At 40.3% G+C, this 18,131-nt stretch overlaps 1 protein-coding gene across 1 annotated transcript in view; it reads left to right on the top strand.

The window, feature by feature from the left end:
* The window catches only part of ARHGEF38 (Rho guanine nucleotide exchange factor 38), a 38,203-nt gene extending 20,672 nt beyond the window's left edge, over nucleotides 1-17,531 (top strand). Inside the window, exons 6-14 of the mRNA XM_051789634.1 lie at nucleotides 3,764-3,963; nucleotides 4,459-4,592; nucleotides 6,241-6,345; nucleotides 7,519-7,641; nucleotides 9,828-10,148; nucleotides 12,165-12,305; nucleotides 13,485-13,683; nucleotides 13,860-14,119; nucleotides 14,838-17,531. Coding sequence (XP_051645594.1) covers nucleotides 3,764-3,963; nucleotides 4,459-4,592; nucleotides 6,241-6,345; nucleotides 7,519-7,641; nucleotides 9,828-10,148; nucleotides 12,165-12,305; nucleotides 13,485-13,683; nucleotides 13,860-14,119; nucleotides 14,838-15,023 — 1,669 coding nt within the window. The 3' untranslated portion in view covers nucleotides 15,024-17,531. The remainder of the gene's footprint in view (nucleotides 1-3,763; nucleotides 3,964-4,458; nucleotides 4,593-6,240; nucleotides 6,346-7,518; nucleotides 7,642-9,827; nucleotides 10,149-12,164; nucleotides 12,306-13,484; nucleotides 13,684-13,859; nucleotides 14,120-14,837) is intronic.
* The last annotated feature ends 600 nt before the right edge of the window (nucleotides 17,532-18,131 follow it).

The raw sequence follows: 18,131 nt of genomic DNA, 5'->3' as shown, positions 1-18,131 counted from the left end.
TGCAAGACTGCTTGTCAACAGCATAGCATCAATTTTTGAAATTCAGACATTCTGAAATCTTTCTGCATAGGCTGCTGTAGACCTGCTACAATACAGACAGATTCGCAGGTAAAGGTATTTTTAACCTGATGACCCCTTCAGTAGCCTTATAGGAGAAGCCCACCTTAGGATTTTCCTTCTGACAGTGACAATGACGAGCTCATTGCGATGCTTAGCCAGAAAACTCCTCCAGCCACTGGTGAGTTGTGGTTAAGGGACTTCTGTGCAAAATGTGACATCTTTGAAAAGCTATAAAGGAGAATTTATCACAGCTGCAGTTTCTGGACATCCAGCAGGTTGGGATCATTGAAATGCAGCGATGCCTCTAGTTGCCTGCAGTGAGAGGTCAGAGGAGGGGGTGGCTGAACAGAAGGAAAAGATTACAACTTCAGATGAAATGTTAAGAGAAGAGAGGAGCAAGTGTGGTCTACATTGGTAGAAGAGGAACAGACCTACCTGTAAAATCAGAGAATTTGTTAGTCAGTCATTTGCATGTAATAATTATGATCTGCGTAAAATACACTTCAAAGGATTTGCATGTTGAAACTCTAAAGTTGGGAGTTCCAAGCTTTACTCTGTGATAGGAAATAGTTTTTCTGCCTTTTGTTTTGATAAAGGCCATTCTTGTATACTCCTGTCCCTGAGCTTGGCTACCTCACATGGTGTGGTGGCATTTGCCTTCCCTGCTGACTGGCAGAGCGCTCAGAAATTCCATCACCTGCAACTCAGCTTAGAGGTTGCAGAGCTGTGGCAGGAGTGCACCCAAAAATCCAATTGACGTTGAACTGAAAAATACAGCCTAACTCACTCCAAATGGTCTGTGATGTTGCTGCTCCCAGATTGCTTTTCATTCAAGCATGATCAAGAAAACAATTACATAAATACCAGACAGTGCTGCCCTTTGCTAGCAGCTCGATAGGTTAAAAACTCTGCTTGGCTTAACAAGTGTGTGACCTCAGTGAATTCCCTGGGTTTGCACGAGAGGCTTACGGCACAGTGAATTATTTGTCCTACATGCCTTGTGCTAAAATGAAGCCGCACAGCAAACCACGAAGCCTGAGGCTTTAAGTTGGCTCTGCAGCCTGATGCCTGCACACTATTTCAAAACTGGCAAGCTGCATATCCCACCAGCCTCAGCCTGGCTGTACCACACTGGCTGTTGTGTTTGCCACTGGAACAAGCTGCTGGGTAATGAGACCAAATGAAATTAAATCCTGCATCACCTGCCTTTGTGTACCTCACCACCATGGATTTTTTAAGCAGGTGGGAATCTTTCTGTATGTGTGACTTTGGGAGGCAGGAGGAAGGATATGTCATGAAGCTCACTGCAGTTACACCAGCTGCATTTACTGCAGAGCTACAGTAATAATTTGCGATGAGATTAGTACAGCTATGTATGATCTAGAATACTTGCTAAATTCACAATAACACGGAGGGAAGGCTGAAGTAGCATCACAAATGAATTATCAACTTAATTTTTTGCACAATAGATGTCACAAGCCATAACTCTCCTGCATGGCAAGGCTGTGGCCTGCCCAGTGGTCGGGTGTGTCCTACTGGGATGCATTGCAAATGGGACTTGTCCAGGAAGAGTGGTTATCTCAGCTAATAGTGCTGGGGAGAATCAGATGAGTTGAACTTTGTGGCATTTTGTGCCCCAGGGAGTCATTATCTTATAACAAACCTGCTATCTCTCACACCATACTGCAAGACTGTGTCATGCAGATACGAAACAGAGGACTGTTTATCACTTAGGCAGCTGTCCAAAGTGCAACTATAAAAAGAGAAGACACTTGAAGATTTTTCCATTCATGAAGCAGCTTTTATAGATTTGCATTCATGGGGCTTTTCAGAGAAAACAATAACAATTTAAGATTTTTTTTTCATTATTGCCACCAGAAGCTGAAAGAAGGGAAAATAGCTATCTATTTAATGTAGGGTATAGGGTAAATGAGGGGGATTGAAATGATGAGAAGGTTTCGGGATATCAAGAAGCCTTACAAGGCATCTACTGTTAATTTTTTTTCATGCAGAACTTTTTTACAGATAATGTTTGAGATGGCTTAAATATGCAGATGTCTCTTCTCAAAGACATTCAAATTGTTAGTTAATTAGCCAGCAGTAAGGATTGGCTCTTGTATTTTTTAAACATATAAAAATGAGAATGAAGGCTTTTTTCTTTTACTCTTTCTGCTGCACAAAACAATAGATGTCAGCCTGCAAAACCAAGTGGCTGTTCCCTGTTCTTTGTACTTTCCTACATTGTGTTATTTCATCTTTCCACGTGCAGAAATCCTTCTTTGCCTACCCTTAACTCCTGCATAGTTAATGTCAAACAACTTTTTCTGCTCCAAAGCAGCCTTTTGGCCATGCAAATGGAAAGCTTGCTCTGCTTTATTGCCCTCCACATGGTTACCAGCAGCTCATGCTAAGTTTCAAGAGAGAGGTCCCAGGTAGCTCGTGCTGGAGCTTTGCCTGGTTTGCTGAGGAGCACTGTAGTGAGGAGAGGCCACGGACATGTCTGTCCTGCTGCTGGCGGTTCAGCAGTGGCTGGGTCGGGTCTTAGGACTTGACCACCTGGTGTTAATTGTTCTGGGGAGACTCCATGTTTCTACCAGCCACACAGAAGGTAATGAAGGCAAGTATGGCTAGGTCTTGCCCTTCCCTATTTCCTTCCAGGCTGTTGTGACAGCCTGCACGCTGCACAGCCTCTTCCATTCAAGCCTGGAGAGTGTAAGCAAAGGCTTTTGTCCAGAGCAGGGCTGGAGCATGAGTTCAGCTGGCTTGGGACCCAAGAGCTCGGGTGGCCTTCATGGCCTGAGGCACTTGGATGTCTGGGGAAGCTGCTCTGCTGCCCTTGCCCAGCCAGTGGGGGTTTACCCTAGATTCACAAAGCACCCCTGTTGCCTGTGCTGGAAGCTGTGACTCCCCTACTCTCGTCCTTCTGCCACCCTGACCAGCTGCCTGCTTTGCCTTTGTGTAAGGAGTCTTCCAGCAGGTTGGATCAAGCCTGGGTGAATATCCTGTGTGTTCAACATTTCCCCAGGCCCTATCTGGTACCCTTTGGAAGCTCAGGCATCATTAGAAATAACTAGCTGGCAGCCAGCAAAGAAAAGCCGCAGGTAAAAGAGAGTAAAGCTTAAGGGTCAGGTCATGGTGGCAAGTCAGAGATGTTGTGAGAAGGGATGCATTTTGAGCAGGCATCCCAGTTAATCACACCATGTAGATGTTGAAATTTTAAGCCTGAGGTGCCAGAGCAGGATGTAACAGCCCTGCTCACATGCATTTCTCAAACTTCCTGTTATTTGTTCTTCCACCTACTTCTCCCTTCCTGGGTGTCGTGATGTGTAAGTTATACCACATGCACCCTCAGACTGAGTGGGACAATTTCAGAAGTAGTGTCTAAGCAATAGTCTGGTAGGTTGCTGAAAATACAGAAAATTCTGGGTGTATGTCACATTGAGGGGGCAACAGGAGAGTTTCGTTTACAACAGGCTCCATTCCCTGACAGATGTGTCTTATTTTTTGACTTAAATGGTAATTGCACTTAAGTGACTATTACTCAGTGCAAAGGATTGCTCTGGTTTTGATATTTTCTGTAGGTGAAAGCTCAGCTGAAGGATATAAAAGGCAGCAGCTTCAATCACTAGACAGAAATAATAACAAGGTTTTGCCTTCAAGGAACTTCTTATTTTGTGACAATTTTTTTTGGTATAAATTATAGAGGGAAGCCAAATCTAATGGACATGGGATCTCTGATGATTAAACCAGTGCAACGGGTGATGAAATATCCCTTGTTACTCCATGAACTCTTGAATTCAACTCCTGCTTCTCACCCTGACCACAAGGCGCTACAAGATGCCCTTTTTGCCATGAAAAACATTAATGTGAACATCAATGAACTTAAAAGGAGGAAAGATTTAGGTAAGAAAAAAGCACAGTAAGTCTTTGTAGGTTTGGGCTGTCCATTACAAGAGAGGTTTCAGCTCCAGGTATTTCACTACAACAGTTTTGGCTGGTGCCACCCACGCTGTGTAATACACTGAGTTTCAAGAAGGTAACAGTTGCCTTAATGTCACTTATCCTCAGCCAACTATGTTATCTGCCTGGTAACTCCAGTATCAAAACTATGAAAGAATTCATGTTATATTGTGTGTAATGCAGTTGCAAACACTGATAATAATTAAGATGCAGTAATAGTAATATTTCTTATAGACTTGCCACATTGAAGCCCTAACTTCACTCTTCCCAAGGTTAGTGTTGATAACAGGGTTTTCATCCTCTCAAGCATTTTCACACAGGATTACAGCAAGTGACATCAAAGTGTCTGCTCTCAAATGGTCTCATATTTGTGTGCCTGTCCCTTTGAAAAGTCCTGCAAATACAGATTATTAATGTAATGAAATTTTCTGTCTGCAGTGCTGAAGTACAGGAAGAATGATGATGATGAAACCCTTAAAGAAAAGTTTTCCCGACTGAATATTCACTCCATCAGCAAGAAATCCAAGAGGGTGACCAGCCATCTGAAAATACTGACGGGGGGAGAACCTCAGGTACTTACTCAGCCCACTGCAGATTTGCATCAACAGGTTCAGTTCTGCTTTTGCACTGGATGTTTTTCAAAACGTGTTGGAAATGGAGTTTGTGGTGTTGCACTTTTTTTCTGCATAATTTCTAAAGTAATTTTCTGACTGTCAGAGAAGACAGGAAAGATCTTTGTGATTGAAATAGAAAATAATGTAATGTGTTCTCCACCTTTTCCTTTTTTACATAAGAGTTTCTCAAACTTCTGATCTTCAGTAGAGAGGAAGTGAGTGGTAGTTTTGTAAAACTAAGCCTGAGGTCAGCATTTGGCAGATAAACTGGCAATAGTTATTGTTGGTGCTGAGAACATGTTCAGTCCGTCTTGCTCCATGTTGTAGCATTCAGGTTCGGAGCCCATCAAAGAAGATGAGCAATACCTCTAATTAGGAAAGGCCGTGGGGTTTGCCTCTACATGTGTAAAGACCTGGAACCATCAAAACTACTAGAGACAAAGAACTCTGTGATGAGTCTGATGGGCGTTGGGCAGCCAAAAATAAAATGCTCCTTCATAATTTCAAAGTTGTAATTCAAAACCTAGCAGGATAAACATTTTCAGGAAAGCTTAAATCTAAATCTCAAAGAAAATCAATTGCAACTGACCTTGAAAATTATATCCAGTACAGCTCACTGCATGAGATGGCTGATCATACAAGGTCACTTGCCTTTCTAGATGTGACTTTACAAGGTACATGCCATTTTTTCCTGTTTTGTTTTTTATCAGTGGTTTCCCCCTTTCTCTGATGAAAACTACCCACATTTTTTTTTTCTGTTCATTTATTTGTACAGTGGAAATTTTTGTATTCAGAATGTGACAGGCACCAGCAAGGCTATAAAATGAGAAAAAAACCGGAATTAAATTTGATTAAGAGGATATGTGATTTTTTTTTTTCCTTTAGAAGCTTCTGGTTTATGTTTTTTGGTTTTGTTTCTCATTAAGCTTGAAGCATTTGAGAATCATTTTAGAATCAGAACACATCTGTTAAAGATTCAGCCGTCTCTGCTGCTTAATTAAACTAAGAAAGTTTCCAATTCACATGTTGAAACACGCCGTGACCCTTACAGCGAGACCCCTAAGACGAGCCTTGAGATTTCTCAGGCTTCTAAAGTGAGAGGTAGGCAGAAATAAACGTGTTTTCAGGGTGTTTCCAGCTGGCGCACAGCAGCAGCACAGGCCCATTCCCAGCTGCCGGCGTTTCCAGGGAAGGGCTGGCCCGGCTCTGGGGTAACAGCGCCACCTACAGCCCTCCGAAGGGAAAGCGCCCCATCACCCACGGACCGGCACCCGGGCAAGCGATGCCACGACACCAAAACATCTCACCATCTTCCCCGTCCTCTCCTCAAAGGGAGCAACAATAAGGGTTTTGTCGGCACGAGCTGGTATGCCCGTAAAAAAGCAGCTCCACGAGGATTTAAAAATTAAATTCTCTCTCATGTTGCCTTGTGGTTTTGACTTCTCTTGAATTGGAACTGGAGTTTGGGAGAATTAAGGGTTGATCTGTTTTCAAAGGGAGGAGTTCAGGGAAGGTTTGGGATTTATTTTAGCAGCACTCTGGATGTTTCTTTCATTAGCCAGGCTCCTTTGGGCCGCCAAAATAACAGTGGAAATGTCTATTTTAGGTGAAAGATCAAACCTTTAATAGGGAAGAAAAATTGTTTCGAAGTTTAGAGAAGACTGTGAAATTGTGTGTGAAGAACATTTCGCTCTCTTCACAACATCTACAGGTGGGTACAAGCCTTTTTGAAATCTGTGGCCACAAAATCCTGACCATAACCAGTTTGACACAGATTTCTGCCACTGGTTAGGCAACACCGAATTATTTATAAGCAGGCCTGTCTACATCAGAGTATTAAATAAATAAGCTGTGCTGCTGCTGCATTGCTGAGCCCATGGCAAAGAAGTGTTGAAGCCACCTCTTTTGCATTTTTGCCCTGACAGAAGCAGGCTTTGTGGAGATCCACAGGTGCAGTGCAGAGAAGAAGGTGCTGTCTGGTGGCACAGTTAGGACTTTCAATCGCTGTGTGAAGCTGTCGTGCCCACCGGCTGCAGTCGAGCACAAACTGCTTCTCATTAAAAATGGAAGAACTGAGTTGCAGCCATATGAGTTAAAATGTCTTATAATATGTATTTTGGATGTGAGGACTCCTTCCTTTTTCCTGTTGCTAAGTTGTGTTGAGGCCTAGCATTAGATGTACAGAGTGCTCAAGTTCTGTAAATATCTTTGCTTCAACCCTCCTCTCCAAAGTTGAGTGTTGGCTTGTGACTTATCAACCTCTCCCTCTCATGGACTACTTGCCAACTTTGGCATGAGGCCAAAGTGTAAGTGTGCCCTAACCAAACTCAAAACTTGTTTGAGAGGTGGGTAAGATCAAAAGCCAGCTGGCCAGGGCTTATTACAAACACACCTTTTTTGGTTCAGCAAACAGGGTGAGGCCGGTGAGCTCAGCCCGCAAGGGTTGATGCCTGGAATGGTGCTGACAGTTCCTTATCCAAATGGATCCACACTTCATTAAGATTAAAATTCTGAGTAAGCGAAATACACCACTTTAGTTCTACTTTGTCCCCTAAAAGAGGCTTTTGAGGATGCATGGGTCTTGAGCTGGCTTCTTGCTGAGGAGTAGCTGATTTCCAGTGGGACATTCATTAGTTTAGGGCATAGTTTTTTCAGATGAACATTAACAACTTAATTCTTAAGTAGTTTACATTGAAAATAGACAAACCACAGGAAAATATTATCACAGCAAACAACCCCACAATGGCTGGAAACTGCACAGCAGCTGCATGAGTGTCAGAGGTGGAAAATTCCATCAGTATTATTGCAGTATCTGTCCTAGCAAACACAGTATATTAAAATAGATTGTAATACTGTTTCATCTTCCTACCATCTTCTCTTTTAGGATTCTATACATCTGGCTGCCCAGAATATAGTTGGGCTTCAGGAAATCTTGCAAGATAAAGGTGACAAAGTCAATGACTGTTTGAAAAAAGGGAACAACACTGCAAATCTCTGTGAAGACCTTGTAAGTTTATGCAATGTCCAGTGTTACACAGCTCTCTGTATGTGTGAGAAAACAGATGTATGTGAGGAAGACTAGGACAGAAGGGAATTAACCCCCCCCTTAGGAATCCATTGGGAAAGATGAGTGGGGGTTTTGGTTGAGTTTCTGTAAAAAATAAGATAAAATTCTGTGTAAATGCATTGCATTTTCCCTAAAAGAACTAAAGAAAACTTTTCAAGCTCAGTTCCTGGGTTTAAACTAAAATCTTTGTGCTAAATTTGTATGTCTTCAGACAAGAGCAGCAGACTTTGCCTTTGTACTTTCATTACCAGCACTTGCAGTTTAAGAGTGAATTTTGTGATCTCTATTGTGCTCATGTACTGTTAGCTCTAGAATCGCAGATCTGTGAAAATCTCAGATTTATTGACTTTTCAAGTAAGTTATTACCTTTAGAGTCATAGAATCATAGAATGGTTTGGGTTAGGAAAGGTCTCTAAGATCAGTCCAGATATTAACACAGCACTGTCAAGTGCTCCACATAGGTAAACCATGAAAAATCTGAATATACCCCATAGTAATTAATAAAGCAATTAAAAAAAAAAGGTGAGAGTTTTTCAACTAGTCTTTTGCTTTCAAAATTCAGATAAACTCCAATGTCTGGGTCTAATAAGATAGCTAAAATGTCTCTTCAAAATGGGACAGGCTGCTTCTTCAAAGTGCTGCTCAAGCTGGAAAAATTTAGAAGAGAAGGTTTTCTTACACTTTCCTAGCTCTGTGCTGACTAAAATATAGCCATTCAATCCTTTCCAAAACACTCAGTCTGCAAGAAAAAGTATGCTCTTTGGCAGACCCCAGCCTTCAGGATAATGACAGGGAAGTAAGATGATGTGTATCTTTTCCTCTGAAATTCGCACCTTTGAAAATTATCTCAAAAATTAATCTCAAAAATATCTCAAAGAAAGATATTTTCAATGTCTTTACAATGAAAGAGTGCATAAAGTGCAAAAGAGTACCCCTCTATCATTGCAATGGTGAGTGTGTTCATTATGGAAGCTGCCTTCATACTCAGAAACATAAAAGAGAAGTAAAAGTAATTCCACAAGAGCTGAAACAAAATACTTATTTTTAGAAAAATTTACAAGATTACAAGGATTCTCTATCCCATGTGTAAGGTTTTTTTAAAAACAGGCTTTTGTCTTGACATTGCACAATGGGTAGATCTTCTCACTGAACAGCCCATAGGGTTCTTCACATGTTTTCCTGAAACGCTTTTGTCAAGGTAGATCTCAGTACTGGGCTTGGGTTAATTTTTTTTTCTCCTTTGTGCAATAATTAATACCTTCCTATCTCATTAGATTTTTGGGAAAATTTTCAAGTGGAAATAAAATAGGAGCTATCTAGCCAGTGTATGTCATCTTGGCCTTGGGAGAGCAATTCTGGGGATAAAATGGATGTGTCCTCAACTGTGATGTGTTTTGGAGGGTACAGAGACAGCTGATTGTGTTCTCACATTCAACCCAACAACTTAATTCACATAGAATGTCCAAGAGCTTTAATATGATGATGAGTTTCACTCACTACAAACCCGTGCTGTATCTGAACAAGTGACTTACAAAAATTTATTTCATGTAATATTAATCCCTTGAGACAATTAGAGACTAATGGAAAAGTCTGAGACTTTTTTTACCAGGTGTCTAATTTTGTTGATTACTAGAGATAAAACCAACAAGCATAACCTAATTTAATCAAATCAAGTGATTGTTTGTGTTTGCTTAAACAGGAATTGAGTTACAGCTGTTTCCAGTTAAAAAAAAAAAAGGCAAAAAAGACTGCCACTTCACAAGACCTCATTGCCTTTAGGCTGTATATTGGCATGGGCCTTTCGGTTAAGGAAATTCTGGTTTTATTGGACCACTATACCAATCCTTGCTGTTTTCCCCAGTGGTAATACCCTATGGTCAGTACCACAGGCTGCATCCTCCAAGGGACCACTGCCATTACCAGACACTGCAAAACTGATATCCCTCCTTTGCAGTGTTATGAAGGAGATTCTAAGTCATGATGGACCCTGCTTAAGGCCCACTGACAGCAATGTTTTGTGAAGAGTAATTAGCAGGTTGCTTGACAGGCTGTCATCAGACCCTGTCACAGGGTCTGAAGGACTGTATGAATAAAGTAATGAGTAGGTCTGTTTTATACCTTTCCAGATGGCTCAACTGGACAAGCTTATTTTGACTCCTCTCTCAGCACTACAAGCTTTGTTTTCAGGCCCTCAGAAACTCATCCAGAAGCGCTATGACAAGTTGTTGGACTACAACAGCTGCCTTCAGAGGTCAACCGGAGAAGAGCTGAACCTGGCAAAGAAAGACTATGAGGCTCTAAATGCACAGCTAGTGGAAGAACTTCAGGTATTCAACAGAGCAGCCAAAAAGATTGTGTTGAACTGCCTACATTTCTTCATCACCTTCCTCAGGAATATTATGTCTGCAGCACTTCAATCAAATTCTGCTGTGGTAGTGCCTGTTCCAGTAAGTACATTAGAAACAGGTATAGCTCTGACTTAATTTGTCTTTTTTTCTTTCTGTATGCTTTGGTTAAAGTTGTGTAGGACACACATCTACAAGCTACACTGATTTTGTTCTGCTGAGCACAATCAGGTGGTTTTTTTTTTTCCTTTGCAAGCTCAGCAAAGGTTAAATTCATAGAATCACAGCATTGTTTGGGTTGGAAGGGACCTTAAAATTCACCTAGTTCCAACCCCGCTGCTGTGGGCAGGGACACCTTTCACTAGACCAAGGTGCTCAGAGCCCCATCCAACCTGACCTTGAACACTTCCAGAGATAGGGAATCCACAAGTTCTCTGGGCAACCTGTTCCAGTACCTCCTGACACCACCCTGACAGTAAAGCATTTTTTCCTGATGTATAATCTAAACTTACCTTCTCTCAGTTTGAAGCCGTTCACCCTTGTCCTATCACTACATACCCTGATGAATAGTCCCTCTCCAGCTCTCCTTTAGGCCTCCTTTAGGTACTGGAAGGCCACAATAAGGTCACCCCACAGACTTGAGTTCTGAGGAACTTATGTTCTGAGCTTAAGTTTTTTTCAGACCTGGACTTTTCGTAGAGAATGATCCTAATGGAACTGTTCCAGCTGTTCCAGTGATAGTAATGGCAAGAACATTACAGTAAGGCAAAAAGGAGGCAGCTGCTAGCATTTTAATCTTGTTTCTTAGCATCTACCCTAAATGGCCAAGAAAATACAGGAAAGAGAAAATCTAAGAAAGTACATGAACATTTCTGTGACTGCTAGAGCTGCAGAGTCACAGATGACTGCAAAAGAGAAACAAATTAGGAGATCTGATGAAATAATTTTTATGGAAAGCAAGTTGCTTTTAAACCCAAATATGCTGCAGAAGCTCCTGCAGACATCTCTTGGCAGTGAGGAATAGTTTTGTCTATGCTGGCATAGAAAGTCCAAATCATTTCACTTATGTAGCCAAAAGTACCAAAGGAGCCTGTGTGGGCTACACAGGAGGGCATTAGTTCCTCCAGCCCACTCTACTCTTTCTGGGCACTATGGTCATTACCTGAAGATTGAAATTGAAAAACTATTCTCAATTTGTGTGAAAATCATACTGTGTTTCAGTTATGTCATACTTTTGCCTGGAGGACTTGAACCCCCTGAGAAGCATAGCTGCAACAGTGCCTTCCACACATCCAAATCCACTCACCTGAACCAGACAAGACTCTGTATAGGAAACACATTGTAGTAAGGCAGTTCTAGAGTATTCCTTCCCATCAAGGCTTGAACAGAGCATGTTATAGTCAGGGGTAGCTGAAAAAAATTAAGAAAGCAAGGTTAGGATCAAAACAGAGCTATGTGTTTAATGGCAAAATGAAGACTTTTCCCACATGAAGAAATTGCATCCCTGTAATTTGACATTTTCATGTTTTGAAAGCTGTTGTATCAAGCATTGTTTTCTGTGAAGGTCTGGCTACAAAATCAAATTCTATTTCTTTCTTTTCTGTTTACATCAGCAAATACATTTGGGGTAAGGCATAGACCAAAAGGACTTACCCAGTGCCACAGACAGAGACTCAGCTTACCCAATGATTTTTAACCTATTGGCACCCAGTTGCACAAACACACAGCTGTGGGGTAAGCTACTCCAAGCCGTGCAGCAGGTTGGCCACGCTGATAGCTGCTGAGATGCACATTTGCATCTGAAAGCAGGTGGCTCAGTAGCATAAGTACAAGACTGTTCATTTTCAGCACCATTCAGAATATTTTTAATGATTTAACTTCAATGGCCATGTCTTTTAAATCTAATAGCAATTACTAGAAACTTTCTTTAAGCAAGACCCTTTCTTCCCTCTACATCCTGTATGTAGAGACTACACTGCACTGTGGGCTCTGCAGAAAATTGGCACAACTTGTCAGATTTCCTGACTCCTAGCATTCAGCCCATTAAGCCAAATCTGCTCTCTATCAAATCTCCTTACCATTTTGTACATGAGATCTAACCCACATTTGTGTTTGCAGCTGTCCTCCTCAAGCATCTGTGAAGTGCAGAATCAATTGATAGAGGAGGTTCACAAGCTGAATTTTGTAAAAGAAAACAGCAGTGCAACATTTATTGAGAGAAAATTGAGCTTGGAAAGAAAGAAACCTGTCCCTTCTCCCGTGAGTACCATACATCTGGATCGTGTATGAAGCATCCTCTTTTGATCACTTTTGAAACAAATCCATTTTTATGCAACCTAAAGGTTTGGGCTTGGTCTCTTCCTGAATCAGGTTGTTGGAGTGAAGCTGTTTCATTGACTAGTAACTTCTGATGATTTTTCACTTTTTTCATGTATTATCTTGAAAATATACTTGAAATTAGCTCGGATTACCCTTAGGCCTTTAAGCACATGTTAAGTCTAAGGTTGTATAAATAACTTGGGTTATTTCTTTTGTTAAATACTCTTATAGTTCATCTTAATCTTGTAATTCAGATGACTTTTTCCCCCATGCTCAGCTGTGGTTATATGTACTGGTGTTTACACACATATGCACACACGTACACCCTGACAGCAGAAGATTTTAAAAATCCACCAGGAAATCTGTGTCCCCCTGGTTCCGAATCTTATAAGACATTTCCAGAGCTTTCAGGAGTCTAGTTTACAGTAAAGTAAAGACTCAAGTGCAGATTTACAGGAGAAGCTGAGGAAGCTGTAGGATTCCTTTTAGCATCAGTAAGGCAAATGTGTTCTTGCTTCTGTGGTATGTTAAGATAATACTGGTGTGCAGCACCTCCCTCTCTGCCCTCTGACCAAAACTCTGAAACAAATATGCTTCCAGCAGTTAATAGCTCCTTGCCTCATTTAGGGAGGTAATTTCACCCAAAAAGCAGACAGTTTGGGTACCACTGATTTTTTTTTGACTAATGCCTTATCATGCAAGTTGTTATGTGGTCTTAGCACACCTCAGCCCATTTTTGGATTGTGCTTTTTTTGGTGATATTACATAGGAATACAAAGATCATCACTTCAGAAAAACAATTAAGCAAGAGACAGTTCACATACAAAACACAATCCCTTTGAGAGCAGAGGACAGACTTAAGAGGTCTTTAATTAGTGAAATTTCTGCATTTATTTAAAATCTGCCCTTTACTGCTGACCTATTAATATAGCAGTTGGACAGGTCCTTTCTGCATATGCCAAGGCCATTTGGTCACATATAGCTGTCTAAGTAACTCCTTGGTCTATATGTAAAAACGCGGGGTCCGTTAGCAGCACACACAGATTTTTCTGCATCTAAGTTGCTCTAGAAATGACCTCAGCATCATTGAGTCTGAATATTTTTACTTATGCTTTTCAGCTGGAGTCCCCACGTCAAACAGAAGGCCACAGGTCCAAGCTGTTGTCTACGTACAGCCCCGAATTGCTGTACCAAGCTAAGCGCAAGTGCAATGCCACTCAGGAATTTGATATTGATTTACATGGAGGAGAACTGGTGGCTGTCGTGGAGCAAAAGGACCCCTTCGGAAGTACAAGCAGATGGCTTGTTGACACAGGAAGTAAGTTCTCTGCACAAAGATCCCAATGACAGCTTCCCTTTGGGATATTGATTTCATTCTGGCCCCATCTGTTTGCCTCTGTCATACTGACAGCTGCATAAAATGGCTGGTTTTGAAATGATTTTAGCAGTGTTTTGCTGTTTGTTTATTTTCTGTCTCTTTATTCTGGTTTCTAGTCCTTAAAGGGTATGTGTATTCCTCCTTCCTGAGGCCTTACAATCCAGCCAAAGCACAGAAGGATGTCACAGAAAACAGCTTTAGTGATGATGATTTTGATAATATCAGCCTCTTTGTCTCTTCACGGCCCTCTACTGACAGCAGCACAAGAAGTCCAGGGCACAAGAAGAGTGACAGCAGCTCTTCTCTTCAAATCTGTGAAAATCCCACAATTAATGGTACAGGGACTGATGCTCTTCAGGATATGGATGATCAGCATGTAAGTATGATACACACTGTGCCTGTCTTCTTGTTGCTCCTATTTCAAATCCAGAATTATACTGTTTATAACTTAACTGGTTTCATTTTACACCGTAAAAGACTGGCACAAATCTATCAGTGTGACATAGGAATTTGTTATCCTCTGTTCTTAAGTAGCTATGAGGGAAGAAAAGATAATCAGTTAAATTGTGAATTGCAGTCCTGTGTCACAGAAAATAGACTGTTGCATTATCCCATCTACAATGCCTCATGGTTTCTCTATGGAGCAGGAACCTGCAAAATAGCTCAGTTTGGGGCATTTTTAGACTTACCATTGACAAGAAAGCTGTGGCAATGCTGATCAGCACAGCACAGAAGTGACCCATGTACCACATTTGAACACAAGAGCTTTGTGAAAGGTGATTTTCCCTGAGAAAACCTTGCTGGAAAATTCTTCATGCAATCCATGTCCACTTGGTGTGAGCTGAAAACCAGCATAGTAAAGTGAAGAGATCTTGGAGTTTGGTTCATTCCTCCTCGTGCAGAATTCCCCAGAACCTTCAATTTTACTTTTTATTTTGGCCCTGTCCAGCAATCCCAGGCACTGGTTGTGCACTGGTTTGTATATGTTATTACATGTTTTCTGTACACAGAAATCATACCAATACACAATGACAGCAAAGATGTAGCTACATTTTTCAATTCCTATTTTGGTCTGTGTGGCTTTCGTTTTTCAGACCTTCTATGCTGTTTACGCATTTCAAGCAAGAAATGACCAAGAACTCAGTCTTCAGGAGTACCAGAAGGTTAGGATACTTCGTTTTTCTGACCTGAGTGGCAATAAAGAATGGTGGCTGGCCGAAGCAAAAGGTCAGAAAGGATATGTACCATCTAATTATCTCGGGAAGATGACATACGCTTAGGAAGAGAAGGGCCCATCGAGCCAGTCTCCCTGAAGCAAACAGAATAATCATCTGTTACATTTTGCAGCAAGCAAGGCAAACTCACAAGTGATTGACAGAAGCTATGGTATCCAGCACACAAATGATATTGAGAACCTCCATCCTCCAAAAGCTATCACCTTGTCAAGATCTGAGTGAAGAATGATTTAACAGAAAGACTGATCCTGATTAACATCCTAAAGAGCTTGCTTTTCTATTACCCCATAATTTTCTCTTTTGTCAAAGCATCCTGTGTCAAGAGTCAACCTACAAGTACAAATCTCAGCTGAAATCATGTTTTTCTTCCATAATATTTAGCAAATACTATTCAAGATGAAGAGAATTAGCCTTGAAAAAGGACAAATTCAGTCATCAGGGATACTGTAGGCTGAATTGTTCCTTAACTGCTATTTCAATGAACATAGATGGAACTTGAACTTTTTGACTGTCTGTTTTTATCCTCAGTCACTTTTGTAATGAACTTTTTCCTCAGTGGAGATTATTGGATTGAGAAGAGAAAAGGAGTTTCATTTTTTAGAAACATTTCAACTTACAATATACCAAGCGTGGTGGTATGAGTGACTGGTCCCAGGGAAGAAGGTATGTTTAGTTAAATATGGAAATGCAGGGGGGGAAAGAGGGGACAGAAGAAACAACTACTGTGAATTAAAGAAGTTACAATTTTCAAAAGAATTACACAACTGCTTTGTATGGCATAAACAGTTTGTAGCAATATGGAATTACCCCAGATTTGAAATTCCACATATATCAACACACTAAGCAGTTAGTGCAAAATCTGTGTAGTGAAATGAAACCTGTATTATTAGTCTTGGGAAATTTATTGATTTAAAAAAAAAAAAAAAGAAGAAGAAGAGTCAAGTGGTGCCTTTGATTGAATATTTAGTGCCTATCTGATTCCTTAAGTCAGATACAGGGATCATATTGTCTAGTGAATAAGCTGGGAGTTAAGATTCATCAAAATTTCTCTTCCAGAAAAAAAAACAACATTCTCCAAGTGTCTGATGTTAGATTGAACAGTGAAGAATGTATCAATGAGCTCATTCATTGTTTGCAGATTTCAGAATCAAAAGACATATTTTGCTAAACTATCCTCAAAACAGATGAGGCCAGTTTTACAAGTTAATACAGTCTCCATTGCATCCTCAATGAGCATAGAAAACAAGACATCCCAAGGAAGGAGCTGAATGTCAAGTAGTACTTCTTTAGGTCCACTGACTACAGCGATCCTTAAGCCAGGTTGGTGTCCTGCACTTAAACCAGACTGAGTAGTGATAAAAAATATCTCTTTGGGATTACCAGTGATAACTAAGTGCTTGTCACAATGTATTTCAATATGGCAATGCCAAGGTCCTCTAGTGATAACTGAACACCTTCTTGTGCTAAGCACTGCAGCAAGGAAACAAAAAAGTGATTATGTCTGCAGCAAATAATGTAATTGAAGGTAAACTCCTGTCAGGTATTTTCTGTATTGCATAATTTCTTACACTGAACATTAAAATGACAACACTATTAAAATCAAGGTGAGGGTGGGATTATTGCTGGTTGAGGGTACACAGAAAGTGTTCTAAAGTTTTGTGTAAATTTCTACTTCCTATAGTTGAAATGTGAGGTTTGAAGATGAACTAATTCAAAATAGCAAGATCTAATAGGAAATAACCTGTCAACAAAGAAAGGATAAGAAAAGTTAAGGCAGTTGATGCAAACAATAGTTTTTGCTATGCTAATGAACCTACCTTAATTTTCTTTGATGCCCTCAATTTTCAGATTATTTTCATAAAAGGGTAGAAAAAGTTGTCAGTCTTGCTCAGAGGATGAATGCAGTGGATCACAGAGATTAGAATCTAAAATTTGTGCTGGATTAAATCATATAATAGAGAGACTTTTAGAGTTCTCCGAGATGGACATTCAGAATCTGGTATGGGAATCTCTGTGAATTACTGCTATCCAGTGAGCAGTAACAATAGATAAAGCATTATTTTGCCTTATTGTACTTATGCTTTGGGCACTGTAATCTTGCCATTTCCATAGCAAGAAAAAAGGGTTCTCATTCATTTTATGAATGGATGTAGCTGCTTTTATGGAAAACTTCGCCTTTAGTTAAATGAAGTAAATGGAGAGGGAGTATCAGCTTGGAAAGATTGGACTGAAAGACTCACCCCTACTAAGCTTGCACTCCTTTGACTTTCATATTTTGAGATTATGGGGAAGATACACACAAGAAGCTTTGCAGTTATGTTTTACAATTTAGAGTCTTTTATTTGGAGATGATCTATACTTTGCACTAGTTGAAACAGTTTTAGAAATTACACAATTGTACTTAATAGGCTTAATGCAGTTGTGTAAGCACAGTGGTGAAGTTTTATATGTCAGACAGTGAAATTAATTAAGGGAAAGAGTCAGTAAAAAAAGATTTCTTAAGTCTTAGCTCTGAGAACTCAGCTTGAGTCATAGGGAGAGCTCTGATTTTGAGTGTTAATGTACATTCCCCATGAAAAATCAGGCTCTGTGAAGGTGTCTCAAAGCGAACTTAAATGCTGCTCTCCAAAATATTCACTAGGTATCCTGATCCTGAAGTAACAAGGAATGAAGGATGAAATATACTGGAGCTGACCACCTAAATTTCATTGAATTTCTATGGGACTTAGGAATTCCTCACAGGTCAAATGAAACCCCAGTGTTTGGTTAGGACGCATAATAATTTTTATATTGTGGGGTAATATGCCTTTATTTTAGCCTCACAACTTGGGATCCAGAAAAAGTAATTCATTAGGTACACAAGTGGATTGGCTTATGCCATTTCGGAAATTCGAAGTTTTAGCTGTTATCATTTGATATTATGAATATATTGCAAACTTTTATTTTTGTTTAAAATAGATGAATGCAAACAACAATTGTAAAAAATTAAGAGATGCTCCTTGAATCCAAAGCTGTTTGACATTAAGAAGATTTACAGTATTTCATATTAGACTTGTTCAGTCACATTTTTATTAAGATAGTGCTTTAAATACTAGAAACTGAGCTATATTGGGGCTCCAGAAATTCCTAAGAATATGTAATGCTTTTGCTGTT

Source organism: Manacus candei, unplaced genomic scaffold (genome assembly GCF_025592945.1).
Source record: "Manacus candei isolate 608988 ecotype Guabito, Panama unplaced genomic scaffold, ASM2559294v1 h1tg000028l, whole genome shotgun sequence".
NCBI classification, from domain to species: domain Eukaryota; kingdom Metazoa; phylum Chordata; class Aves; order Passeriformes; family Pipridae; genus Manacus; species Manacus candei.
Note: the sequence above shows the minus strand (reverse complement) of the source record. Positions and strands in the feature narration are given on the sequence as shown.